The sequence below is a fragment of the Bubalus bubalis genome, chromosome 3, assembly GCF_019923935.1.
Source record: "Bubalus bubalis isolate 160015118507 breed Murrah chromosome 3, NDDB_SH_1, whole genome shotgun sequence".
Taxonomy (NCBI): Eukaryota; Metazoa; Chordata; class Mammalia; order Artiodactyla; family Bovidae; genus Bubalus; species Bubalus bubalis.
The window spans coordinates 25,221,242-25,247,919 of NC_059159.1; the positions used below are offsets into that span (position 1 = coordinate 25,221,242).

Below are 26,678 nucleotides of genomic sequence, written 5' to 3' on the forward strand. Positions count from 1 at the left end.
CCCCACCCCCGCTTTTGCAGGAAGGGGGGCAGTTCTCGACGTGGGGCGGCGGGGGCGGAGGAGAGGCGGAGGGAAAGCAGCGGGCTGCCTCGGGAGGGACGCTGGCTGTGGAGCCCTCTCCCCGGGCGGGTCCGAGAGGGAGCGCAGGACACAGGGAGGGAGAGAGCTGCAGCCAGGGGAGCGGCCCGAGAGGCCCGGGGCATAATTAAAGAAAGAGGAGGTGGTCCCGGCCAAACACACCTCCACTCCACCCCTCCGGCCCTCGTTTCCTCTTCCCAGTCCCTTGACGCAATATGTTTATTAAACAATAGCGCGGCGGCAAGCCACTGGAGATGAAGGAAAGGGGATGGGGGAGAGTTGGGGTTATATAGGAGGGGACTCTGTAACTAGTTTGGGACGTTTGTAGGCCTGGGACTTTCTCCTGACCCCTCAGCAGCTGAGGGAGGAGAGAAGGGAATAAAAGTGCCTGAGTGTCCAAAGATACTGTCCTAAAATCTAGCTGTCTTGAAATTAGAGCCCATATGAGGATAAAGGGATTCATCAGGCAGGCCCTGGAAAGTTGAGCCTCTGAAAGAGTCTAGTACAACTAGTCAAAGCTCCTTTAAATTTCTTGGGCCTCTCTGGCCTTGGTCAGAGGAAAGGGAGGTGCACAGCCATCTCTCCTTTCCTCCACTGAACACCAGACCCTTAACACTGCCCATGGGGGAGCCGAACGGGAGAAAGGGTTAAGGGAAGTTCCCTAAGGCGTCAGCAGAGCAGAGCTGTGAGAAGGGGTTCAGAGTTATCTCCCCTTCTTCCCAGTGGGGAAGGAGGTGAGTCCGGGAGTTTTCGCCTCTCCTGACCGCTCTTCCCCAGCATTGCCCGCTCCGAAGGATTTCCAAACACCCTGTATTGGGCACCAGCATAGACTGGGAACCTGCGGGGTCAGTCTCCCGCTCACCCGCCGCTTTTCCTCCTGCAGACTCTTGCAAGGAGCTACCAAATAGCCCACTTGATTGGTATCTACTCAGCGGCCCTCCGCCGGGACTCCCCCGGGGCCACCGGCTGGCTTTCTGGCCCATCTCCAGCCGTCGCTCCTCCGGCTTCTGCCCTCGCTGCTGTTGCTTCTGGTGGTGTGGACGCTCAGGGAGGGGCGGCCCCTGGACAGACCCGCTTCTCTCAGGTCAGGCTTCAGGCAGGCTGGGGCCGATTTTCTTAGCATTCTCCGACCCTGGGCCCTGATAAGACAGGCTGTCCCAGTCCTGTCGTTTTAATAAAAGCGGGACCATTCTAATTTGCGGTTTTATCTTTTTGGCCATGCACCCTTCTGCCATGCAGAAGGCTGCGGATCACCTCCACACACGCACAGACACACTCCCGCCCGCTTTTCTTTCCAAATGAAGCCATCTCGTGTCATTACGTGTGAAATACGAGGGCAAAGCGCCATATTTCTTCACATTATGGCGATTTCAAAATGATTTTTTAAAGATCAATGCCGGCGCCCAGTCGGCCCCCTCCTTTTCCACCCCAGCTCTCTGAGGGCGACAGCCCAGCAGATCCGGAACCAAACAGCGTGAAGATCTGCTTTTTCCATGGGACCCAAGTGGGAAAAGAGAAATTCGATGCAAATTCTTCTAAGTAGCGTTTGGACGCTGGGGAAAGTCGAGGGAGCTCCCCAGACTCGCTATCGAAAAAGCTGGGCACAGGGCGAATGAATCACAGTTATGGAAAAGCACCTGTTCTCCATTTGCCAGACCTATGCCTATGCCGTCTGCTGTTGGCTTTACCTGTAATACAGATACTCTTTAGGGGGAAAAAAAAAAGAAAGAAAAAAACTCCTCTCCTACTATAAATAATGGTGTTATGAAGCATGGCGGGCTGAGTATATGACTTTTCGTAATATATAAATTAGGGCCCCAAAGGACATGAGGGCTGTGGCCAGGGACTTTTTTATTTATGACAAAGCTACAGCGCACTGGGCTCTTCTTAAGACCCAGGCTGTGCAGACGCTGGGCTCCCGCCCTTCTGGTTGCCATTCTGTCTCTGGCTTTGCGGCTGCCTCTCTTTGTGACAAGAGAGAAGTTGAGAGAGTCACTTAGTTTAGGGAAGAAGTTTGAGGAAGAAGAACATTTAGGCTCATGACCTGTGCCCTACAAGGGTGGGGTGTCCCCACAGACAGGTTTGTGGACTGCTGTCTGTCTGGTGAGTTGCCCCTAACCCCTGGTGGCTCCGGGGTGCTGGGTGAAGAGGGGACTCAGACCTCTTTTCTGAGACCAAAACTTAGCTTTTGCTCACAAACAAGCTGGAGGGTGGGAATAATTCCAAAGTGACAGGTTTTGGAGGTCTTGTCATCTTCTCAGGAGAGGTGACTCTGGAGGAAAGAGAATGAACCAGCACTCAAGCCCTGGAGTCTGCACCCCAACTCGTCTCCTCCAAGTGGGGATCCAGATACACCAAGCAGTAAGTCCCACTTCAGCCAGGCTTTCTAGAAAGCACTGCTGCTCCAAACTGGAGCTCAATTTCAGCTTAGGCTTCCTCTCAGTCAGCTGAGAGGAAGCTCCTTGTCTGGGTGCTCTGAGGGCCTGTGAACCGCTCCCAAAACCTTGTTTTCTCTCCCAGACAATGATACCCACCATGAAGAAGAGAAGCAAATAGGATTGTGGCCCCTGGAGCCCAGCATCTAGTGCCGCTGAATAGAGGGTTGCTTGAGTGGGGGTCACTTCGCCCTGAGAGACCAAACTGCTCCCCACCTCCCCCCAACCCTAAAGAGAAAGAAGGAAAACCCTCTCGAAGCCTCTTGCCATTTCCTGCACCCGAGCTGTGCCTGAACACAGCTGGGGCCAGTAGCTGATAGTTCCGGGAAGGGCAGGCAGGGAAGAGCTGCAGCTTCTGCCCACAGTGGGGCCCAGAACAGCCAAGAACCAAGAAGGAGGCCGAGGTGAGAAGATGAGAGGCCAACCCTGGCCAGGACCAGCCGGTGAGTGCCTGTGGTTTAAGGGCTGTTTTAGAGGGGCCCTTCACTCTGAGATAGAGAGAAAATCTAGACAGAGGGAAGGAAATAAAAGCAAGGAGAAAAACAAAAAAGAAAAACAGTAAGTGGAAAAGGGGGAACGTTTTTTAATCAATAAGCTAAGCTGAAATCTATGCATGCATATTTGAATAGATCTGTTTCCTGTACCTATATTTCAAATCAATATTTCCATATGGGGAACCCAGTGTGCAAATGTGCTGTGCTCTATGCTGTGTACAGAATATACAATAAATAAATCTGCCCAACTATAATACTATATGTGCTTGGGCATTTGTATATAAGATCTAATGGTGCATATGTAGATGTGTGTATGATACGGGTTTGCAATTCTGCTCACATAAAAAGATCTATAACCCCAAAGCTTGTGTGTACATTTTTATAACCATCACACACTTATAGACAGGGCAAAAGCTTGAGTATTTGTGTACTCGAATTGTGGCGATAAGACATTAGCTGATTCAGAAGCTTCACTATATTCAAGCAAAATATCCACAATACAACTCCATTCTGAAATATTTCTCTGAGAGGTGAAGGAAATGCCTCAACTTGGCCCAGGGCAGGTTGTGAAATTTTGTGACTTTTCTGTCTGACCATGACATCCTTTATTGCATCTCTTACCCAAAAACCACAGGGAGAGTGTACATCCTGTGATACTTATTTCATGGTAGTGATGGACACGGGGATGAAGGCACAGTTCTTTGTGCACAAGTGTGTCTCACACAAGTGTGAATCTGACCAGTGGTCAGAGATGAGTTGAAATGTGAAAGCTCTCAAGTAACTGTAGAGGTCACACAAAAGCACTATTGTGTACAATGAAATTAGGAAAGTCCCCATGGCACCTGGAGTTTATTTCTTCTGACCCACGATCAGAGTCCAGCCCCACTGTTGGAAAGAATGAGGTGTGGGAACACTTGTTCCAGGGGGTGAAATCAAGATTCCCCAGAACCTTCACCCTTTACACACAACAGCCTCCAAAAGGAGCTGCATCCAATCTGCAAACATGGGTTCAACCCTTAGTGCTTCCACACCCTCCAAGTGGGGATTTTAATTGTAAAGTAACGAAATCTTCTCCCAAACCTCCCTCCAGGTTGTCAGAGGTGAAAAGAAGAACAGACAAAGAGGTCAGTTGCCCAATCACATCCCGGGAATTTCTAACCAGCTACCAGTCACCAGGAATATGGGAGGCCATAGGGTGGCTGACTCTTTGGGAGCCCTTATCCAGGAGGCCAAACGGGGTGGGCGGCAGGCGGGGCGGAAAGGAGCTGAGCAGGTAGAAGGTTATTACGGAATTGCTTCCATAAAACCTGTGGCTGTTGTAAAACTCTCTGCTTTCCAAAGACTTTATTTCCTCCTTTCTCTCTAACATCCCCCTTTTTTCTTTTTACAGCACTGTTCCTGGGAGGGGGTGGCCAAGGGACACCAAGGGATGGAAGACAGTCAGGCTCTTGAGTGGCTGGGCAGGTTCCCGAGAGGCTGAGGAAAAGGAAGGTAAGGCAACAAGACTCTCCAGACCTTCTTCACCCAAACCCGAGGAGGAGGAGGAAATGTCAGGATAGTGGGCTGCATTTCCTCCCAGGCTGAGGGTGGGTCTCCCAAGGACCTCCTCCACCCTAGCAGGGGCCCCTTATTCAGAGACACCCTTCGCCCTCCAAGTCAGCCCCGGCGCCAGAGCCCCATCCGGTCCGGTCGGGCCTCTTCCCCAGACCCTCTTCCGCCATTCCTCTGCCTCAAGCAGGAGGAAAAAAGTTTGGGAACAAAAGTTAGCTTATGCTTTGGACCGTCCCCCTCCTTCCACCAGCACTTGTAGTCACTCCTTTCCTGGGCAGAGAGCCAGCAGCCTGGAGAAGGCTGGGGTCAAAGAGGGTATCACAGCTTTGCCCCTGCCCCCTCCCCATCTCCTGTCACTCCATCAGTCTGGGCTGAACTGTCCAATAGTCTGGGGTCCCCACTAGCCTGCAAGACAGGCCCCTCTGGGTGGGGGTGGCCCTCTAGACTTGGGATACCCACAGCCCAGCCCAAGGGTCTACAGGGGAACCCTGGCCACTCAGTGCAAAGAGGCCAGCTGAGGGCCGGGGAAAGGAGGACTGTTTTGGACCCACCTCTGTCTCACTAGGGGGAGGGTAGAAAGGACCCTGGGAGCCTGGAGGCTGAGACTGCAAGAGATCCTGATGTTTCCCTTTCAGAATAGGATAGGCTGAGCCCTATTCAAGGACACCTGAAGCCTCCTGTGGAAGTGGAGCCCTGTCCACCCGGCAAAAGGTTACAGAGACCTCAAGGTCATCCTGTAAATCTGTTGAAATCAAGTGCTTGCCAAGTTGGGGAGACTTTCTTTGGAAAGTCTGAATGTAGCCCAAGCAGTTAGCTTGAAGCCCTGACTCAAATCCTTCTGGCTCTATAGAACAGCCCAGAAAGGTGCCTTTGGAGAGTGGAACGCTCTTCAGTGCCTATTCCCCTCCCAACACACGTGTAAATGAATGCATAAGTGGGAAGACACCCTAGGGCAGCCCAGATCTCCTCTCTGGGGAACATTCTTGCTGCTCCTGGATTAGGGACATCATACCTCTTCACGTGTTGCAAGGGTGAGACTAGTTCTGAGTCTGCTTCCCCACCCATCCTCCACTCCTCCAGCTAAGCGAGGAGCAGTAACTGCCGTGAGTCGGGTGGTTTAATGTCGTTGTGTTCAGAAATCCAGGCCCAACAACATGAAACTACCTAATTCACTCAGCAGTTCCAGTTCACGCTCCAGGTCAAGGGCTCACTGGGGGCAGGCCCCTGCAGCCATTTTTGTGGGCCCAAAGGGCTGGCCAGCTAACTTCCTTTTTCTCCACCTCTTCCCAAACAGAACACAGCTGCTAGTAAACAACAAGTCCAGAGAACTGGAGGCAGGACTCCAGGCAAAACCTCTGGAGCAGGTTCTGGCAGCTCAGATTCCAGGAACTTTTGTTCCCTCTCAGGGGCTCTAGTCAGAGGGGACCCTGGGCCCAGCCTGGGCAGGGCTGTGCCGATATACCTGCTTGGTCACTGCCTCTCAGACTCTGTCGCTGAAGCTGGAGGTCTCCACAGCCAAAAAAATTTCTCTCAACTTCAAACTGCTATCATGGTATGTATGCAGTCACCATCTGTCTAGCGCCTATCCTCCAGGGTCACCCAGGGTAGTAGCTCTAAGAAGCTGAATCTTCAAGCCCTACATCAGACCCCAACTTTGAAACGGGCACAGACAAGAGTGGAGAAAAACTGACAATCGGAGCGGGAGCGGAAAAGCAGAGCATGAGAGAGTCTCAGGAAGACTAGGGCGCAAACACTACAGCCCAGAACTGGAAAGGCAAGGGGGTTGACCTGAGCAGCCTCCAGGAAGTTACCCTGCCCGTCTCCGCAGAGGCAGAGCAGTCCCAGGTAAAACAACCCATTCTGAATTCACAGATGAAACCGGGATACTCGCTCCTTCCTTCTGGACCTTCAGCCTGGACCCTTCTCTCCCCGGTCCCCACCGATGTTCCCTGCTGCCACTTCCGTCCCTCCGGACCCCGCACCCTCACAGGTGCCCGGGCGCACACGCTGCAATCGGCGGCGGCCGAGCGGCGGACTTACCTGGGCGGCGGCGGTGGCGGGAGCGGCCGTCGGAAGGGGCGGCAGGCGCGGAGCCAGGGGTCCTGTCCCGCCCGGCCGGGCTCCCTCCCGGCCTCGTCCGGGAGGCCAGGGTCCCAGCGGCCACGTGTCAGACGAGGAAGTCCGAGGGGGCGCAGGAGTCTGCGGGGCCGCCCGCTCCCCCTCCCGGGTATAAATCTTGGGGACCGGAAATACAATAAAACTTCACCGTGTTGATGAACTTCAAATGGTTTACATCCCCTCCTGTCCTGAAAAGAAAGACGGCCGAGGGCGGGTTAAAGGAAGGGGAAACAAATTTACGAGCCGCGGAAGCACCCGCTCGGCCCCTTTCTTTCGCCGGGCGGGCGATGTCCGCGTGGAGAGAAGCGGTCTGGCCTCGGACTTGGCCCGCGGTCCCCGCCGCCCCGCTCGGCGTTCACGGAGTCTGGAGGCCACCTCCCCCCGGAAAACGCCCCGAGGCCTCTGCTCGCCTCCCCGCTCCTCGCGAGCAGAGTTAGGCGCCGGGCCTCCTGGTTACGGCTCTGACTGCCAGCCACGGCCTGACCTCGGTTCTTTGCATCTTTCCGCCGAAAGCGGGTTTTTTCCCCTTTTTTCCCTCTAGCCGCCAGATCTTTGCCCTGCTCATCCCTGTTTATTGCCAGGAACTTGCTGGAAAGGAGGAGAAGAGAGTCAGAAGGTCTGAGGGGCTGAGTCGGGCAAGGGCACCCAGAGGAGAAACCGAGGGGCCGGTCTTCGCCGGAGTGGCAGTGACGGCCAGCGGCTAATAGTGTCCCAAATCATCTTCTCTCTGCTTTCCTAAAATACTCAAAATCAAACAAAAATGACCACTACCCAGCCCGCCACTAATCCTCCCCACAGTTCTTTTCTGCCCTGGTCCATTTTTCTGTTTTGTTTTGTTTTTACAAACTTCGTAGAATCCAGATTTGGAAGGGCAGTTCGGCCGTGTAACCAAAACTGAGAAAAAATCCCTTTCACCTTGGGCTCCAGATAACTGGGAGTGAAGTTACTGATTTCTTGCTCACTTTGTCTGATGAAGGGGTCTGGTTAAGTGCGCTTCAGGGTGGGAGAGCAAAGGAATTCCAGCGTGCCTCACTAGTTATTCACAAAACAAAACAAGAGAAAACAACCAAGGATTCGGGTCTAACAGGCTCTGGGGAGGTTTGTGTACAGGACTGAGGCCCGGCTGCAGACGGAGGTGGGGGTCTGGTGCACTGATGCTCACCTTCTGGCTCAGACACACAGGTATGGCCCTGCATGACTCATGAACTCCACCACCTACCCCTCCAGGAAAAGGCCCCAAAGCATTACTGGGGATTTTTAAAAAATGGATTAAAAGTGGCATGGACAGGAAAAATATGAGGCTGTGGCTTACAGTTTTCAAATTTTCTGAAAGGCCAACTCTGCTTCAGGCAGTCCCACTCTGCTTTAGCTGGCAAGGGTTGGGGAATGCCCTCTGGCCCCTTCCCCTTCACCAAGAAGAAGGAAGAAGCTGGGAGCTCATTAACAGCTGGAAGACAGGAAGTAACTTGTTTCTATCCCAACATCCATATTCCAGGATATGCATGGGGCGCCCCTCCAGCATGCGCCCCATTTCCCTCTTTTCACTCCTCATCTTGCTGTACATTTTTCCCCCCCACTAAACAGTCACTCCTTCTATCAGGATTTGCCTCTGAGAGTTATTAGTGACAGAAGAAGAGCAGACCAGAGGGCGGCAGTTTCCACACCGTTCTAGAATGCCGTTGCCCACCCCCGCCCTCCTAGGCTGTGGGGTGAGGGCGGGCAGAGACGGGTCAGTGAGCTGGCCCCCTGCCCATTGCTGACCTCAGTCTCTGGGGAATCTGGAAAAACGGAAGAGACTACAGCCTTAGAATGACATACCTGAGCACACACTAATTTTGCACACACTTTTTGGGGGGCTTTCTGGTTTCCCTTTACCCCATCCCAGGAACCCAGGCCTTGGATTTCAGTTTAAAAATTAAACTCTGCATGGGGCCTCCAGCACCTGAAACCATAGATGCTGGGCAGCCTTTTTCATCCCGAGGTCACCTGGCCCCAGAGTCAACTTTCAAATGCTCACCACAGATACGCAGCAACAGGGGAGCTGGTGCCAACAAGCAACCTCCTGAAAGTCTCTCATACACTAGTTGATGGTATGAGTGAGTAAAGGCCACTTAGGCAATGTTTCTTTTCACCCTCAACATTTTTTCCAAAAGCACTTCCATTTCCAAGTTCTTCTGAAAATTGAAAATGTAGATGATCAAGCTGTTAGATTTGGGGGAGGCTTTTTCCTACTGCAGTCCCTCCTGGAAGACAAAGCAGAGTTCTAGCATAATTGGTGGAGAATGGACAATTTGGATGGCGAGATGAGACAGTGAAGACGAGATGCCCAACACCGGATCCTCAAAGGAACAGAAATTGCGACACCACCGCCCCCTCCCATTTAGTGAGAATTACAAGAATAAATATTTTTGGGCCTTCCAGGTCCGCGTCCCTTCCTAGGGTTCATTAAGCGGGGGCTGTCTCAGACAAGTCAAAGGTGCCAGAGGCCGTGCTCCTGAAACCCGAGCTGAATTCGCTCCCTGCCCACCCCAATTTCTGGGTCGGCTGCGGAAGCAGCTCTGAGGTCGCTGGCGGATGGGGCTGTGGCCGCCGCCGACCTCTAGGCGGCGGCCTGGTGCTGAGTCCGCGCTGAAGAAGATCCTCCTCCCGCAGCTTTGTGTCCCGCGCCGGGTGAAGGGGCCTGCAGACGCACTGGGCTTGGCCTGGAGCTGGCCGCCGGCGTGTCGCCTTTGGCGCCCTCTGCCAAGCAAAAGAAACACGATTAAACGAGTGAGGGCTGGGAAAGGAATCCACAGCTAATCATGGCTCCATCCGCTCCCAACCCCCTACCCCATCCCCGACTCTAGGGAGCCTTCCACAGCCCAAATCTTCTTTGATCTCTCCGGAAGCCGGCTCAGGGGCAGCGCCAGAAGCTTTAACCCGCTCCCATAACTTGCAAAAGAAGTCATTGAGACCCGAAGAAATTAAGTGGTTAACCTCAAATCAGAGCAGCTATTTAGAATGGCGAAGGAGGGTTGGAGGACATGTCCTCTACTCCGAATGTAACGTTTTTATTCCAAACTATGATGGCCCCAGCAAAAATGTCTTTCTTGTAAGCAAAGTTCATCTCCAGAATAACAGACTTTGGAAGTTGTCTATATTGGAAGTTTGGTATTTCCTGGATTTAAGATTTGGGGGGACACATAGGGAATTGGAGACAGACATAGGAGTGACTCAGCTAGGATCAGGAGCCAAGACAGGTCCTGCCCCTTCTCTTCTAGGACTGGTCAGCTCAAAGCTGCTGTCACCTCCCTAGCTGTGTCTGACCATGGGCAAGTGCTTTAGGCTTTCGAAGGCCTGGATGAAAATGACCTACTAGACAGGGATATTGTAAGGTCCGATCACGTTGTAAAAGAGACCCCATGATTAAGAGAAGATGCTTGATATAAGACTGTCCCATAAGCCCCCAAAAGAGGGGCTCTTAGAGTAGGCAGTTGGGCCACTCTCCTTGGCTTGAATGGGACCAGTTATAGGGGGTAAGGGAAAAGAGGGGCTTCCCTCATAGCTCAGTTGGTAAAGAATCTGCCTGCAATGCAGGAGACCCTGGTTCGATTCCTGGGCCAGGAAGATTTGCTGGAGAAGGGATAGGCTACCCACTTCAGTATTCTTGGGCTTCTCTTGTGGCTCAGCTGGTAAAGAATCTGCCTGCAATGCAGGAGACCTGGGTTTGATCCCTGGGTTGGGAAGATCCTTTGGAGAAGGGAAAGGCTATCCATTCCAGTACTCTGGCCTGGAGAATTCCATAGACTGTGTAGTCCATGGGGTCACAAAGAGTCAGACCGACTGAGCGACTTTCACTTACGCTTAAGGGAAAAGAGGCCTGTTCAGGACTCAGTCCCTCTGAGCCTGAGTTCAGAGACATCCAGAAACCTGAGAAGAGGAGGTTGGGAGGAACTGGGGTTGCTCTCTCCCAAAGCAGAGATATCATTTTATACTGCAGAACCCTCTAAGAGAAGATTCTCCAAAGTTAGTCTTCGGACAGAATTCCCAGAGACTCCCCTGTGGGAAAGGGAGGGAAGAAGAGAGGCAAGGTGGCCATTGGGGCCACAGCAGCAAAGGGCACGCGCTACCATGGAGGAGACTGCTGGATGCAGTGCCTGCCCAGGTCTGGGCCCCAGGGGACACTGCTCTCCCAGACAGGCAGGGGTTCTTGCGGACGCCTAATTACTGAGCACACATCTGGAGCAGCTGCGCCCCACTCAGCCTCGGGCACATTATTCTGCTCCAAATTCTACTTTCATTCCCGAGGCTGAGTCATAAAAGACTCTAGAGGCAGGATAAAGTCGGGTCTGTGTGTGTCAGCATTCCTGTGTGTGTGAGTGTGTGTGTCTGAGTCTGTGCGGGTAGCGTCTGCGAATCTCACTTGTGATTGCCCAATCGATTTGCAAAAGTTGGGGGGGAATGGAGCAACATCAGGCGAATTCAACTGCGAACATACTGTGGGCCTCATTATCCGCCCATTTCAAGGGGAAGCATTTGGGGCTTGGAATTAGCCAGTTAATTGCAGCACTTCTTTGTTCATTTTAGGGCAGGAGGAACTGCGTTCTATGAAAATATTCCAAGTTTCAAAAACTTTTAAGATCTTTTCATTGTCATTGTTCTTTATTTCCATCCTCATTATGCCACTTGAGCATTCAGATCTGCCAGTATCACATCAACATTATTTTACACACACACACACACACACACACACACACACACACATGCTTCATGCCTGGAAAAGTAACTCAGTTTCTTTGCATCAGCAAAATCTGGAAGTCTTAACTCTGGATTGTTGTAAGGTTTAATTAATGGACAACATGTCTAGGATTTAGCACAATGCCTAATGAACAAAGAGTAAAGAGGAACTGTTAATAACAGAAGGAGCAGAAAAGAGGTGGAGGAGAGAGGAACCAGAGAAAGAGGAGGAAGTCTGCTTTGTTCTCAGAGAACCAGTCTAGATTGGAAGGTGTGCGTCTCAGCCTGTATATGTATAATGTATTCTTTTGACTTACAGCCATGTCCATAAAAGTGAGGCCCCTTGAACCCCTTGGCCTGTAACTACCTCTTCAATAAGGAACAGAGAATTGGGGCAATTATCTGGCTCATTTCAGGTTCAAACTCTCTTTAGCCTGAAGTATCTGGATCTGGTGGGGGAAAGGTCTGGGGAGTGGTGGTATATTCTAATCTGACTTCTCAATGAGCCTTTTCCCATTGCTGCAGTAAGCAAGAGCCTGCCCTAGAGAACGGGTAGAAAAGAAACAGACGGCCCAGAAAGCTGAAATTAAAACAGAACATCTGAGAAATGCTTGAGAAAAACCAGGTCTTGCTTGTTTCCTGGGCAGCTATGACGCCTTGGAGCTCCCTGATGAACCAGCCTCAGAGGCTCCCCAGACAAGCCACAGACATTTGCCTGGTGGGAACTTTCATTCCATGTTCAACAAACATTTCCTGAGTGCCCACTGTGTGCCTAGCTCTGGCTGAGCTCTGGGGCTCCAGTGGGAGTTGCCCCCCACCAGTTAGCCTTGCTGATTTGCAGCCATCAGGAAGTCTCTGCTCCCAGAAACTAGTCCAGAGGCCTGGGAAGGGGGACAACCCTGCTGGGCAAAAACTTCTGGCCAATGACAGCATTGCCTTTTCAGAGCCAAAGTCCCCATGCAGGGGAGGAGCCAGATGGTCTGGGCATCCCCCTCCCATTGTCTGTCAGAAAGAGGCCAACTCCATGGTGGGGATGGCCTTGTGGGGGGAGGGGTGGGGCAGAGGGGCATGAAGAGGGGAGGAGAGATGACTACAGGCTCCTGACCCTCAGTCGGAAGTTTTTAAGAACACCAATTAGCTTTTTTAATTAGTAAAGGAGAGAACAAACAGGCATATATTTCTTCTGCTCTGATTAAAAGCATTTAGGTCAGGTGTTCACAGCCAGAATTATTCAGTTTAAGTTGTCCCAAGCAGAAAATGGTTTATTTTTTCTTTTATTTTCAGGCAGGGGTCTGAATACTATTAGCCAACCATTGGCTTCTTGTTCCAGCCCAGAACTGCTTGGGCTGGTAGGTGGTGGTTGTGCCCGCTCAGAAAGGGGCAACCAGGAGTGGGTTGGGATCTTTCCTGCCCACAGTCACATTTGCTTGAAATGTGTAGGCAGTTGAGGGGTGGAATGTGTGTGCAAAGGGAGGGTTCAATAAAGTCAATAATTTCCAGTTGCCTTAATTTGTCTGAACATCATCCAAGAATAAGGAAGTTTCTTTACCTCCCAGACCCCAAAGAAACCTGATTTTTCTTCTGGGAGGTATGGTTTGGTCAACTGAAAGGAGTGAAGAGAAGGCCAGGAAGCTTTTACTATTAGTAGACTGGAGAGAAAGAATAAAGTCTAAACAAGTCTCAAACATCGAGTGAGTTTAGATGAAACTAGGAGATCTCTGAGGCTTGTCGGGGGCCACCTGCTGCTTGGCTCCTACTAAGGGTTACAAAAATATTTGGGAGCAAATGTCTTCCCCTTTTCGCTCAGTGTCTAGTATCCACCACCGCCTCCTCCCCACTCCCTACCAGCCCCAACCTGGTCTTCTAACCTTGGCTGTCTCTAGCCCCACAAAGAGTTGGGATATCCAACAAAACTGAATAGGTAGATCAGTAAGGGACACAAAAGAACATTTGCTGAGCTCACAGACAGCATTATCTAGGGGGTTGTTGTCAAACAGCCTTCCCTTCCCAGGAGTTCCCGCATGTTTCTTATTCCCTGGGAGGCTGCTCAAGCCTGGTATCCCTCCAGCAGTTGGTCCCACTGTTGGGGGGGGGTCCAAGATATGCTTTGCCCCAGCACCCCACCAAAGTTTCTCCACACTTTCTCAAGCATACAGATCCAGTGAGGGAAGAAAGACCAGCTATACTGGGAACCCAGACCCCGCCAGTAGTGGTGGGGAGAGAAGCACTGCTGCACCGGTGTTCTTAAAGGTGAAGGCTGGCCTGGCAGCCACAGGGGGAAGTGAAGATCTGAGTTAGCTGACCGTATTTGGTCTCAGTATTTTCCAGACACTAGCTTCTTTGATCTAAATAGGAGTTCATAACCTGGGGTCCAAAGGGTCTGAAACCCTCTGAAATTGTGGGGTTTGGTGAGTACCGTGTCGGTGTGTTTTTTCCCTGTGGGGAGAAGGAAAGCAACAGCTTTTTTTTTTTTTTTTAGATTTTAAAGTATGGGCAACTGATTCCCCAAATGCTAGGAACTTTTTATTCACTTGTGCTTGTGCTAAATCGCTCAGTCATGTCCAACTCTTCGTGATCCATTGGACTTTAGCCCACCGGGCTCCTCTGTCCAAGGAATTTTTCAGGCAAGAGTACTGGAGTGGCTTGCCATTTCCTTCACTATTCACATACAAGTACCACAAATACAATGCTGAGGGAGGCGGTGAAATAGACTTGAGTATCTGACAAGATAAATTAAAGGAGCTGGCAAACAATTTTGTGTACCAAGGTCACATGGATAGCCTTCCACAAGAGGTACCTGCTCACAGGGGTTGAGAATCCCAGGACTGAGACAGGCAGCCCACAACACCCAGCCCCCACCTCTTGTGTGCTCCCTTGCCCACGTAGAAGGATGTGCAAGGTCTGTGTGTCTATAATAAAAAAGAAATGGAGCTGTACTCCTCTGGAGCCTGGATCTTCAACCATATGCTGCCTTGTCCATACCGAAAGAGATCCGAAAGTTTCAGGATCTGTTTTCCCTTCACAAACGCCCGCCTCTTGGAGGGATGGGGTCCGGGAGGGGAATATTGCCGGATCTCCAGCTCCCTCAGCTTCAGTCAGGCCTATAGTGCCCCGTCTGAGACTGGGGAGCCGACACCGCCAGCCGCTAGCCGGGGCCACTCGCCATGACCTTAAAGTTCTCTTGGTCCAGGCTGGACGCGGAGAAGGGCGCGAGATTCAGCAGGACAGGTAGACAGAAGCAGACACAAAGAAAGGGGCCTCGTCTCCTGTATTGTAAGCGGATTTCTTAGTGTCTGAGCCATCAGGGAAGGGCCAGAGGGAAGATGGAGACTCACAAAGAGTGAAGTGAAGCAGACGGGCAGGAAAGCGGGAGCTGGAGCGCGGCGCGCAGGTGGAGAGGCCGAAACCCGCGTGCTGAGAAGGACCCAGAGGGGCCTCGGAGGCGGCCGGGCGCGTCTTCCTCCCATCTCTACAGGGAGGTTAATGAGCGGCCCCTCGTTCTAAACCGCCTCTTACAACTCCTAGATCTCCTTAAGGCTCTGATTAATTAATCAGCCGGCTCGAGAGGAGAGAGGTGCCCCTCCTCTGGGACCCGGCAGGTTTCGCCAGTTCGTTTATTAGTTGTGGTGAGGAAGGGCAGGAGAGGGGAAATCCCGGGCCAGGAAATGGGGGCAAGTGGCACGGGCGGCCGGGAGGGAGCAAATGGACTGTTCCTGAGGGGCGGCTGAGCGCGGGGACCCAGAGACTAGGACCCACGCCCTCTCGGAGCAGGAGAGCGAGAACACCCCTCTCCCTCGGAAAGGGCGCCCCGCCCCAGCCTCCAGGGCGAGTCGCTCCCTGAGATGGAGGCTGGACGGAGCCCCCATCCCACCGCGTCTCCTCTCCTTAGACCGCGGAGGTTGTGCACCTACAGGCCCTTGGCGTTGCGGCGTCCCGGGGAAGAGGGGGTCACCTTGTAATTGCGACCTCCCTTCGCTCCGAAAATGCCATTTCCGGACGCTTCTGCCGGGTTTGAAAGCCTTATTTCTAATCCTTCAGCCAGGCTCCCGCCTCCAGAGGGCCGAGGCTCGGTGCTAGACTCTCCCAGCGGCGCCAACCTGCGGATGGGCGGTCGGCGATGGGGCTGGAGGCGCGCGGAATCCCGAGGTGCCCCGACCCTCCTCCGGACGCCAACTCTGCGGCTCCGGCTCGGCCGCCTCCCGGCCTGGCGACCTTCCTGCCCTTCTGCCCACAACCAGGCCAGCGCCCGGCACTGAGAGCTCCACCCCGCGCGCAGCCGGGAGGCGAAAGTGCTGATCCCCAGCCGAGCACCGCGGGATGCGCGCCGTCGGGGGCCGCCGCGCTGGCCCAGCGCCAGGGAGCCTAGATAGGACTTGGTGTGTTCCGCACAATCCCAAATACGTCCGGAGTCGGGATCTAGGTGCGTAACGGGGGCAAATCCTTCCGCCACGACTTCTCCAGCCGCCCCAGTGCCCAGGAGACGTGGTCCCACTGCAGTGAGCACTCTCTCCCTGGAGCCGCGGCAACTTGTGGAGCCTCATTCCCCCTGGTTCACATCAGAGCTCAGGATCCCGGATCACCGGGGCCAAGGAGCTAACGGACTGACGAAGAGGTAAGAGGTTTAACGAGTAGAAATTTGGACCCTCTTCCTTTTTATTGTTTCAAAGGACAGGGTCCCTGGATATTGACTCCTCGCTCCAGAACAGTTTCGGGCATTCTGACCAGTCCTTTCGAGTCCAATGGGGCGGGGGCTTCCACCGTAGGTTAAGGAGGAACTTTCCGGGATAGTAGAGGCTCAGGAGTTCATGGTTATTTTTCTCATTATTGTTACTCATTATTATCCAGTTAATTTGGGATTAAGCCCTCACCTCCACTCCTGCCGAGACAGCCTTGCACAGTAGCCCGGAATGAAAAGGGGGTGACTCAGAGCCGCCCCAAGATGAGATGGGATGGGGGCGCTTTGGCCTTAATTATCCCTGCAAGGTAGAGGCTGTTTTCCTATAACTAGGGCTGAGGTGGGGACAGAAGGAGGAAGAATGGAAAGTGGGCTGAGGGCAGCCACTTTGGCATCTTCCTAAGAAAGCCCCACTGCTCTTCGTCCTACTCCTTACAGACAGCGGTGAGAGAGGAGCACTAACCTGGGTACTTTGACAGGAGGTGGATGGACCTGGTAAGCACCCAGTTATCAGCTAAATAGAAAAAAGTGAAGACCTAACTGACCATATTTGGTCTCAGAATTTTCCAGATACTAAGTTCTCTGATGAGTCCAAACAGGAGTTGTTAACCTGATGGTCAAGGACTCTGAAATTCCCTGAAATTGTGGGATTTCATGGCTCTGCAAGAAAGCCTTCATCATCTCCTGAGAAGCTCTGGGAGGAAAAGAAGCAGGGGGGGTGGCACGGGGAAAGGAGGCCAGAGGCCCCACCTGCCGTCTAGTGTCCTAGACACTGAGCTCTGGACACCCGTCCATATACTGCCAAAACGGAGCATGCAAATTTGCCAGTCAGCCATGGCGGCAGATTTTCTTCACTGCTTTCAGGACAAGTCGGGGTGCCTAAGCAGATTACAAATCTGGATGTTTTCCTTTCAGTTATTCTTGATTTGGGAGCTCTGGAGCCCTTAGGGCAGTAAAGCAGGAGAAGAACCTGTCCCCTGATCTCACCTCCACCTGGTAAACAGTCCAGCATCCCCTGCCGGCTGGGTCAGGGGTCAAACCTGCCCCACCAAGTCTCTGTCTGTGTCAGGCTTGGCCCCTCAACCCTGTCAGCTCTGAGGGCTCATTTCTCTGTGAGCCCAGGTCTGCTCCCTCCACACCTGGCCACCTGAATAAATAACTACAGCAATTTTTCTTCTTCTTCCTATTTTTTGAAAACTGCAGAAGCCCCAAATCCTTAGCTCCTCTTAAGGAAGATGGTGCTTTTGGATCTTGGGATGAGGGGCATTGTGGAATCAAATTAACCTCTAAAGCACTGCAGGGCAGGGTCTCCTATGAGGACTCGGTGCTTCAGATCAGTTCTGGGTGCTGCTTGGATGGGTCAAATAGTCCCTCTGAGTTCAGAAAACCTATGGATTCCTCTGTCTTTCTATGTTTGAGAAGAAAAAGACAAAACCCAAGAGTAAGAGAGTGATGAGGGAGGAGAAAATGAGGGAGAGATTCCAACAGATTAAAATAATCAACTTCTCTTTCTAATCCCACAGCATCGGAAGCCTGATGCTTGTTTTAATCAGTCCAGGAAGAGAAGCTGGAGGCAGGGTGGGTGAAAGACTAAGTTGTCAGCTGACTGAACCGTGGGGTCAGTGCCTCTGAGGCAGTGAGAAGGCAGAACCATCCCCTGGGGATGGTAGGGGTAGGGGTCTGGGTCTCCTCAACTGCAGTGTGGAAGAGTGTGGGGCTCCTAAAGGTCTCCAAGGTCTCCTGTGGTGCCTTGCCTGGGGTCTAGTAAAGTCTTTCCTTGCATTTCCTCTGGGGCACACTGCTTGTTTGTGGGGTATGTGTGTATAGAGGTAGTGGCTCTAAACCCTGGCAGATGGCTAAGAGCAACTGCCTCCCTGGGAGCCCAGGGCGATATGATTGATAGTAGAAAGAGGCTTCATTTTTCTAGGCTGGGGGAGTGAGGAGGCCTCTCTGGACTTGGAGCCAAGTGCTCCAGAGTCTAGGGAAATGGAGGAGCTGCAGCTCCAAAGGGGGATTTAGAGGACAGGTCTTATCAGGAAAAGCCCTGAACTCCCTACTGACTACTGTGTTATAAAGGAGTTTCCACCAAACTCCCTTCCTCCAAGAATCCGGACTTTCTCTAAGGGAACAACTCCTCACCATTATGGGTCTTTGTGCTTCTACTAATACTAGAAAGTACGATTCTGTGTCATATGTTTCCACATTTAACATACATGGAATATGAGAAATACTGTGTACCATTCTTTTTTTAAGGGGAGTGTATATAGGTGAAAATATGAATTTCCTGTCTGCTACCTTTATTGCTGAGCACAGTTGGGAAAACATAATTTCCTGTCTCTTTTGCATGTTTTCATGAATCCTCTATCCTCAACCTTTACAGGACAGCTTAAGATTCTGAGAGGCACAGCTGCCCTGACCCAGGATTGCTCTCTGACTCCTAAGAGTTACCAATTCCTAGAAGACCTTGAAATACCTACCATGCAGCCCCTTTATGCCTGCTTCTCTCTACATGCCTTTTTCAGAGGCGAGTAATTTTGTATTGGCCCAGTCCACACAGATTGAGATCCCTTCTCTGACTTCTGCCCCCTCCCATAAACAAGCCCCTGGACAAAAATGCACACGCATCATTTTGTGAGTGTGAATTTCTAGTAAGATGGCGGCGCCTGGCATCCCTTCAGATTCAGACACAGGCTCTCCCAGGCAGAAGGCCCTGGGAGCCTCCGCACAGTCCGGAGGGCAACGAAATCTTGGTCCCCTCCCTACGTGGAAAGAGAGTCTGAAGCAAGACTCTCCCCAAACATTCTCCCTTCATCCCTTCTAGGGGGCTGCTGGAGTGAGAGCGAGTCTGCATCTTGGGGGCCTGGAGGCTCCCATCCGAAAGCAGCGTTTCAGGCCAATTTCTAATTTCTGTGGAGAAAGAATAACCACTGTCCCTTTCCAAGCGACCCCCACCCACAAGACCGGTGGGGGCCGCGGGTCCCTGACTCTGTCTCCCTCCTCTTGGTATCCGGGACTCTGAACCAGGAGACCCCGCGGAGAGGGCCCAAGGCTGCCCTCAGCACCCGGTAGCGGGGAGCCAGCGGCGCGCGGGAAGGATGGGAGGCGATTCTCTGCCCCCTTACACACACCTTCGCCTGGAGAGCGAGTCCGGTGGGAGCCAGCGGGGGTTGGAGAGCAGGCGTTGTGGGTACGCCCCAGACCCCACCCGGGAGGCTGGATAGGCCCAGAGCTCAAGGTGAGCTGGTGCCCCCGGTTATCTACACCCGCCGCGGCCTCTCGGCGCTCGAAGTGCGGCCGGGGTGGGGGGAGGGGGCTGCCCATCCCCAGAGAGCTCTTTGCGCCGCCGCTCGGAGCTGCGTGGTCCCGGCCCCCGGCGGCCGGTGGGAGGCGGGGAGCGTCTACCTACCTCTCCGGACCGCGCTGTACTCCGCGAGTCTTCCAGGGCTGCAGGAACCCGGGACGTGGGCACGACCGAGCCTGGGGACGGAGGTGACGGCGCCGGGGCCTGGGGTGAGGCTGCTGCCGGTCGCCGCTCCGTCCCCCTCCCTGGGAGGCCGCCGGGAGCAGAGTCTAGGTCTGGGGCGGCGGCGCCGACGGCGCGGGGGCGCGAAGGGACCGGTGCGCCCTGGTTCCCCTGGCGCCAGCGAGCGTTGGGGGGGGGGGGGGGGGCGAGGACGGGGCCGGGGCGGCGGGTCCGCGCGGGTGCCACCTTCCTCCGCATCCGCCCGGGCCGGGTTCCCGCCGGTCTCACCTGCCCCTCCCTGGGGCGCCGTCGGATCGCAGCGCGGCGGTTCCCAGAATGGGCCTTGCCTGCTTCTGGAAGGGCAGGGCCGCAGAGGAAAGGCGCCGAGATGGCCGGCAGAGAAAAGAGGGTGTGAGAGAGAGTGTGTGTGTGTGTGTGTGTGTGTGTGTGGAGAGAGATAGGGAGGCAAAGGCGAGGTGGGGGTGGGGTGGGGTGGGGAGCGTATTACAGACTGTAGGGAAGAGAGTTCGAGGAAAGCTTCCCAGAGAAGCGGTCAGATGCAGAAATAGACAAAAGAAGTGGGAGAAAGCAGAGTCGGGGGGGACAGAAAGGAGCCCCGGGCTTCTGAAGTGAGCGACAAGTTGTCTTCAGGAGTTGGGAATGTGAGCGGGAGGGGCGAGGCCGGAGGAGTCTGAGAAGAGGAGGGGGCGCCCTGACCTCGGCAGGAGGCGACAGACACAGGCGGAGGACCCCTCCTCCGACCCCACCCCCACCTCACCCAGTCCCTCGCCAGGTTGCAGCCCTTCTCTCGCTGCTGCGGCACCCGGGGCGACTTCCCGCGCTGCCCTCCTGCGACGTCGTCCGCCTGGGGGTCGGCACCAGACTGAGTGTTGCCCTTCTACCTGCCTTCTTTCTTCAGTTCCCTGGGCCTTAAATGGGACCTTCCCCCATAGAATGAACGGGACTGGTGAGGCCAGAGGGAACGACCTTGGCCAAGGTCAAAGGAAGAGCTTGTAAGTTTCACTTTACATACCAGCCCTTAGGACTCCTTTGTGTTTAGTTCTTTCGGGTTGCTGAAGCGCGTTCCTGAAACCACAGGCTCTTTTTATTTTTCTATCAGACCCCAATAGAGGTTTCAACTTAACCTATTACCTGTGAAAACTGACACAATTTGAGTTCTAACCTTCCTAACTCCCAATTGGTTGGTCTCCAGGAACTGCCCTGTTTGCCAGGCCTCAGACTAAGCCTTCCTCCACAGCCAGCATGGAGCTGGTTAGTTAGTGTTAGTCGCTCAGTCATGTCTGACTCGGCGACCCCAAGGACTGTAGCCTGCCAGCCTTCTCTGTCTGTGAAATTCTCCAGGCAGAAATACTGGAATGGATTGCCATTCCCTTCTCCAGGGGATCTTCCCAATCCAGGGATTGAACCCTGGTCTCCTGCATTATAAGCAGATTCTTTACCCTCTGAACCACCAGGGAAGCATGAGGCTGGGGAACCAGTCAGAATCCAGCCTGTTCTGCAGATGGTTGGTGGTGGGGGGCGGGTATGATGTGTCTCAGATCTGAGTTCTAGGCCTGGCCACCCACCCCACTTTTTATTCAGTTTGTTTCCCTGTAAAATGGGGGAGCAGGCGAGAGGAATTGTTTTGCCTCTGCCTTTCCACTGGTTCACAGGTTCTGGTTAGCTTACACTGAAAAGGCATGCAAATGATGATTTTATTCTGAAGCCACTTAAATATGCATATAGAAATATGACAACATTTAAGTTTGCTCAGTGAATGAGTCTATTTTTATGTACTTTTATTGATAATGCAGCAAAACTGCTAATGTTAAGTGTGTGGCTCCATGTATTTTGCGTATGTATGCGTGTACCTAAATCAAGATATTTTCAACCTTCCCTTATAACATTGTAGTCAATAACCCTCAGAAGGAACCATAATTCCATCTTCTATCACCTTAGATAAGTTTTGTCTGTCATTGAACTTCATATATATGAAGTCATGATATGTAATTTTTCATGTTTGGCTTCATCTGCTTAATATTATGTGTGTGAGATTGATCCATGTCACTGTGTTACAGTGGCTCATTCTTTTTTATTGCCTTATTCCACTTAATGCCATATTCCATTATTTGAATATATACCAATATATTTATTTATTCTTTTCTTTGTGGACATTTCAGTTGTTTCCAGTACTATAAAAAAGCCACTATGAATATGAGCATTTGTGTCCATGTGTTTTTTGATGGACACTTACAGTTAAGAGACTCAGGAGTGGAAATGCTGGGTCATAGGGAAGGGGTATGTTTATCTTCGATAGAAACTGACAGTTTTCCAAAGTGGTTAACTAATGTATACACCCACCAGCAATGTATGAGAGATCCATATCCCTTCCAATACCTGGCATTATCTGTATTGTTTGTTTTAGTTATTATGGGGATATATAATGATGTTGTGATGTATGTATGTGTGTGCATGCATTTTTAAAAAGTGGTAAAATAAATAACTTTTATAAAATTTATAACATAAAATATCCACTGATCAACAGCTCCCCCTTCCACCATCCTACTCTCTGTTTCTATGAGTTTGAGTTCTTTAGATAGCTCACGTACATAGAGTCATACATACAGTATTTGTTTTTTTATGACTGCCTCATTTAATATCTTCAGGGTTCATCTGTGTTGCGACATGTGACAGGATTTCCTTAGTTTTTAAAGCTGAGTAATATCCCATTGTATGTATATACCACATTTTCTTTACTCATTCATCTGGTGATGGACATCTGGGTTTCTTTTATCTTTCCACTATTGCAATTAATGCTGCCATGAACATGTGTGCAAATCCCTCTTTAAGATCCTACTTTTCAATTCTCTTGTGTATATACTCAGAAATGGGATTGCTGGATAGTTCTATTTATAATTTTTTGAGGAACTTCTATACTGTTTTCCATAGGGGCTGCACCATTTTTACAGTGCATGGGACATTAATTTTTCCACATCCTCAACACTTGTTATTTCCTGGTTTATTTTAAATAGCTTTCATTCTAATGGGTAAGAGGTGATTTTAATGTGCATTTCTTTGAAGGTAGTGAGGTTGAGCACTTTTTCATATGTTTATATGCAGTTTGGATATCTGTTTCTGTGTCTTTTCATTAACGAATTCATTCATTCACACAGAGAGAATCAAGTCAAAGGGCCAACAGCTCTGAACTCCTCACCATGTAAGGAAAGCCATTCTGGACATGCTAGCCATCATGGAGCTCCAGCCAACACCTTGGGAAGCAGAGGGATTCCCTCAGCACCCCCACAGAACCATGAGAAATAATCAGTTTAAGTCATTACATTTACCATGGTTTGTTTTTCAGCAGCAGATAATTGAAATAAGGTTTGTTTATTTTTTTAAAAGATTCATTCAGAAAACATTAACTGCTAAGCACTGAGAAGTAGAGTGATGACTACGATTTAGGCAGATCCTGTAGTCGGAGCCACACATTCCAGAGGGGAAAACAGAGAGGAGGCCAGAAGCCATCATACAAAGTGTCATAAAACAGGCCCCAGGACCCTGCAAAGAGCCCTGACCTGAGTAAGGGGCAGGAGAGGGCAGTCTTCTGTTCATTTAAAATATATTTACTCTTGGACTTCCCCAGTGGTCCAGCGGTTAAGAATCCACTTGCAGGGGACATGGGTTCAATCCTTGGTCTGGGAAGATTCCACATGCTGTGGGGCAACTAAGCTCATGCACCACAACTCTAGAGCCCATGAGGCACAACTGCTGAGCCTGTGCGTTGCAGCTAGAAAAAGCCTGAGTGCAACAGCAAAGACCCAACACAGCCAAAAATAGAAATAAATACATAATAAAACTTAAAAATATATATCTACTCTTAACAGATACATACTACTATATATAAAATAAACAATATAAAATAGATAAGGAAGGACCTATATAGCACTCAATATGCCAGCAAATTTGGAGAACTTAGCAGTGGCCACAGGACTGGAAAAGGTCAGTTTTCATTCCAATCCCAAAGAAAGACAATGCCAAAGAATGCTCAAACTACTGCACAATTGCACTCATCTCACACGCTAGTAAAGTAATGCTCAAAATTCTCCAAGCCAGGCTTCAGCAATATGTGAACCGTGAACTTCCTGATATTCAAGCTGGTTTTAGAAAAGGCAGAGGAACCAGAGATCAAATTGCCAACATCCACTGGATCATAGAAAAAGCAAGAGAGTTCCAGAAAAACATCTATTTCTGCTTTATTGACTATGCCAAAGCCTTTGACTGTGTGGATCACAATAAACTGTGGAAAATTCTGAAAGAGATGGGAATACCAGACCATCTGATCTGCCTCTTGAGAAATTTGTATGCAGATCAGGAAGCAGCAGTTAGAACTGGGCATGGAACAACAGACTGGTTCCAAATAGGAAAAGGAGTTCATCAAGGCTGTATACTGTCACCCTGTTTATTTAACTTCTATGCAGAGTACATCATGAGAAACGCTGGACTGGAAGAAGCACAAGCTGGAATCAAGATTGCCAGGAGAAATATCAATAACCTCAGATATGCAGATGACATCACCCTTATGGCAGAAAGTGAAGAGGAACTCAAAAGCCTCTTGATGAAAGTGAAAGAGGAGAAAGTGAAAAAGTTGGCTTAAAGCTCAACATTCAGAAAACGAAGATCATGGCATCCAGTCCCACCACTTCATGGGAAATAGATGGGGAAACAGTGGAAACAGTGTCAGACTTTATTTTTCTGGGCTCCAAAATCACTACAGATGGTGACTGCAGCCATGAAATTAAAAGACGCTTACTCCTTGGAAGGAAAAGTTATGACCAACCTAGATAGCATATTCAAAAGCAGAGACATTACTTTGCCAACAAAGGTCCATCTAGTCAAGGCTATGGTTTTTCCTGTGGTCATGTATGGATGTGAGAGTTGGACTGTGAAGAAGGCTGAGCGCCAAAGAATTGATGCTTTTGAATTGTGGTGTTGGAGAAGACTCTTGAGAGTCCCCTGGACTGCAAGGAGATCCAACCAGTCCATTCTGAAGGAGATCAGCCCTGGGATTTCTTTGGAGGGAATGATGCTAAAGCTGAAACTCCAGTACTTTGGCCACCTCATGCGAAGAGTTGACTCATTGGAAAAGACTCTGAAGCTGGGAGGGATTGGGGGCAGGAGGAGAAGGGGACGACAGAGGATGAGATGGCTGGATGGCATCACTGACTCGATGGACGTGAGTCTGAGTGAACTCCGGGAGTTGGTGATGGACAGGGAGGCCTGGCGTGCTGCGATTCATGGGGTGGCAAAGAGTGGGACATGACTGAGTGACTGATCTGATCTGATATAGCACAGGGAACTATATACCATGTCTTGTAATAACCTATAATGGAGAAGAATATGAAAAAGTATATATATGTCTGAATCACTGTGCTGTACACCTGAAACTAACACAACATTGTAAATCAACTATACCTCCATCAGAAAAACATATTTACTCTTCAGCCCAGATTTATGAGTCAAACACTGCACTTTTTTAAAGTTTATGTATGTGTTTTAAAATATTCTTCACTTGTTTTTCCCCAAATTATATAAATTGGGAGTTTATAATAATACAAACTAATGTTGTATTTTTCCATACTTTTCTCTGTTGCTTTTACAAACATAAATACACACACAGAACTTTTCTTTATTTATTTGTCTGTTTTTAATGAGATACAAACACACACACACACACACATATATAACTTTTCAGCCAACTTGCTTTTAGGAGATGGTCAAAGAGTATGTGTATTTCAATAGCTGTTACCAGTCAACTTTCTTTAAAAGCTACATTAACTCTCATTTCCACCAATAGTGTTTTTATCCTTTATCATATGTGCCAATGTGATAGAGAAAAGTTATCTCCTTTATTTCATTTGCTGTAACTGAATATTGGAGAGGCTGTCCATCTTTTCTCATATCTATTGACCATTTGGATGTGCTTTTTGTGTATTTTCTTTTTTAAAACTTTTTTAAAATTGTCAGTTATCAGCATTGCAACTATTTCCCCAATTTATTGTCAATTTCATTTATGGTATTTTTTTCATATGTTTTAAAAAATAAGGTCAAAGATGCATATCTTTTAAAAAGAGAAGTTGAAGTATCTGGCTTTATTTAGAGAGTTCTCTGCACTCCACCAGGTGTTCATGTAGACACCTGTATTAGTTTTCTATTACTACCATAAAAAGCTTCTCACTAAGTTGTCATCTTACAATATGTAGTAGGTCATAAGTCACACACAGAGGTTTCACCAAGCTGAAATCAAGGCATTGTGAATGCTGCATTCCTTTCTGGAGGCTCTAGGGAGAATCTGTTTCCTTGCTCATTTGAGTTGTTGGCAGAATTTACTTTCTTGCACTACAGGACCTCCATTTCCTTGTTGGTTGTCCACGGAGGGATGTTCTCAGCTTCTAGAGGTCAACCACATTCCTTGCCTCTCTCCTTTCTTCATCTTCAAAGCCATCCCTGGCCTGTGAGGTCTTTCTAATGTTCACATTTTTTCCCCCTTCTTCTCTGATCTTCATCTCTCTAATTCAACCAAGAAAGATTCTTCAGTTTTCAAGATCTGTGTGATTGGTCCTATCTGGATAATACAGAATAATTTCCCTCAAGGACCTCAAGGTCCTTAATCATATCTCTGAAGTCCTTTTGCTGTGTGAGATAACATATTTATAGGTTCCAGGAATTAGGGTATAGACATCTTTGAGGGGTCATTATTCTTTCTACCACAATATCTAAATGTTATTTTTCTTTATTTTTTAAATATACCTGAGATTTATTTGTACATATGGTGTGAGAGTACAAGCTTGTTTATAGGTTTGATCATCTTTTCATGAAATTATTGGCTCTTCTGTAAATTTCCTATTTAAAACCTAAGCTCATCTTAAGCGTTAACCTAATGTCATTTCATTGTCATTTAGTGAAAGCTCTTCGTTTCGGGTAAATATTAATCTTCAGCCTTTTATCTGTCTATCATGATAAAAATAGCCTTTTGTGAACAGAAATAGGCACAGTTTCTAACCTCATGAAACTTACATTCAGGGGGAACATAGATGTTAAATTTAGAAGTGAACATTTAATTACAGAGTCACATAAAGTGCTTGAAAAAG

At 50.1% G+C, this 26,678-nt stretch overlaps 1 protein-coding gene and 1 long non-coding RNA gene across 9 annotated transcripts in view; one reads left to right on the forward strand and one right to left on the reverse strand.

Moving 5' to 3' along the window:
• The window catches only part of LOC102400068 (predicted GPI-anchored protein 58), a 30,010-nt gene extending 9,168 nt beyond the window's left edge, over positions 1 to 20,842 (reverse strand). Inside the window, exons 1-5 of one of the 7 annotated variants that reach the window (XR_006549503.2) lie at positions 19,819 to 20,842; positions 19,474 to 19,544; positions 9,274 to 9,415; positions 6,599 to 8,850; positions 1,915 to 2,350 (exon numbers count right to left, since the gene is read on the reverse strand). Coding sequence is in view for 3 of the 7 variants with exons in the window: in XM_044939068.1 (XP_044795003.1) it covers positions 9,122 to 9,415; positions 19,474 to 19,788 (609 nt within the window). In the remaining 4 variants the exon portion in view is untranslated. The other 6 variants (XR_006549502.2, XM_044939069.1, XR_006549500.2 and 3 more) reach the window with 6 other exon arrangements.
• On the forward strand, positions 2,350 to 6,583 carry LOC112583693. 2 transcript variants are annotated; one of them, XR_006549504.1, is made up of 4 exons: positions 2,350 to 2,956; positions 4,098 to 4,131; positions 4,398 to 6,110; positions 6,431 to 6,583. It is a non-coding gene; the product is annotated as an uncharacterized LOC112583693 (long non-coding RNA). The 2 variants fall into 2 exon arrangements; XR_003107841.2 differs by having other exon boundaries at positions 4,398 to 4,498; positions 5,194 to 6,579.
• Positions 20,843 to 26,678: the final 5,836 nt, after the last annotated feature.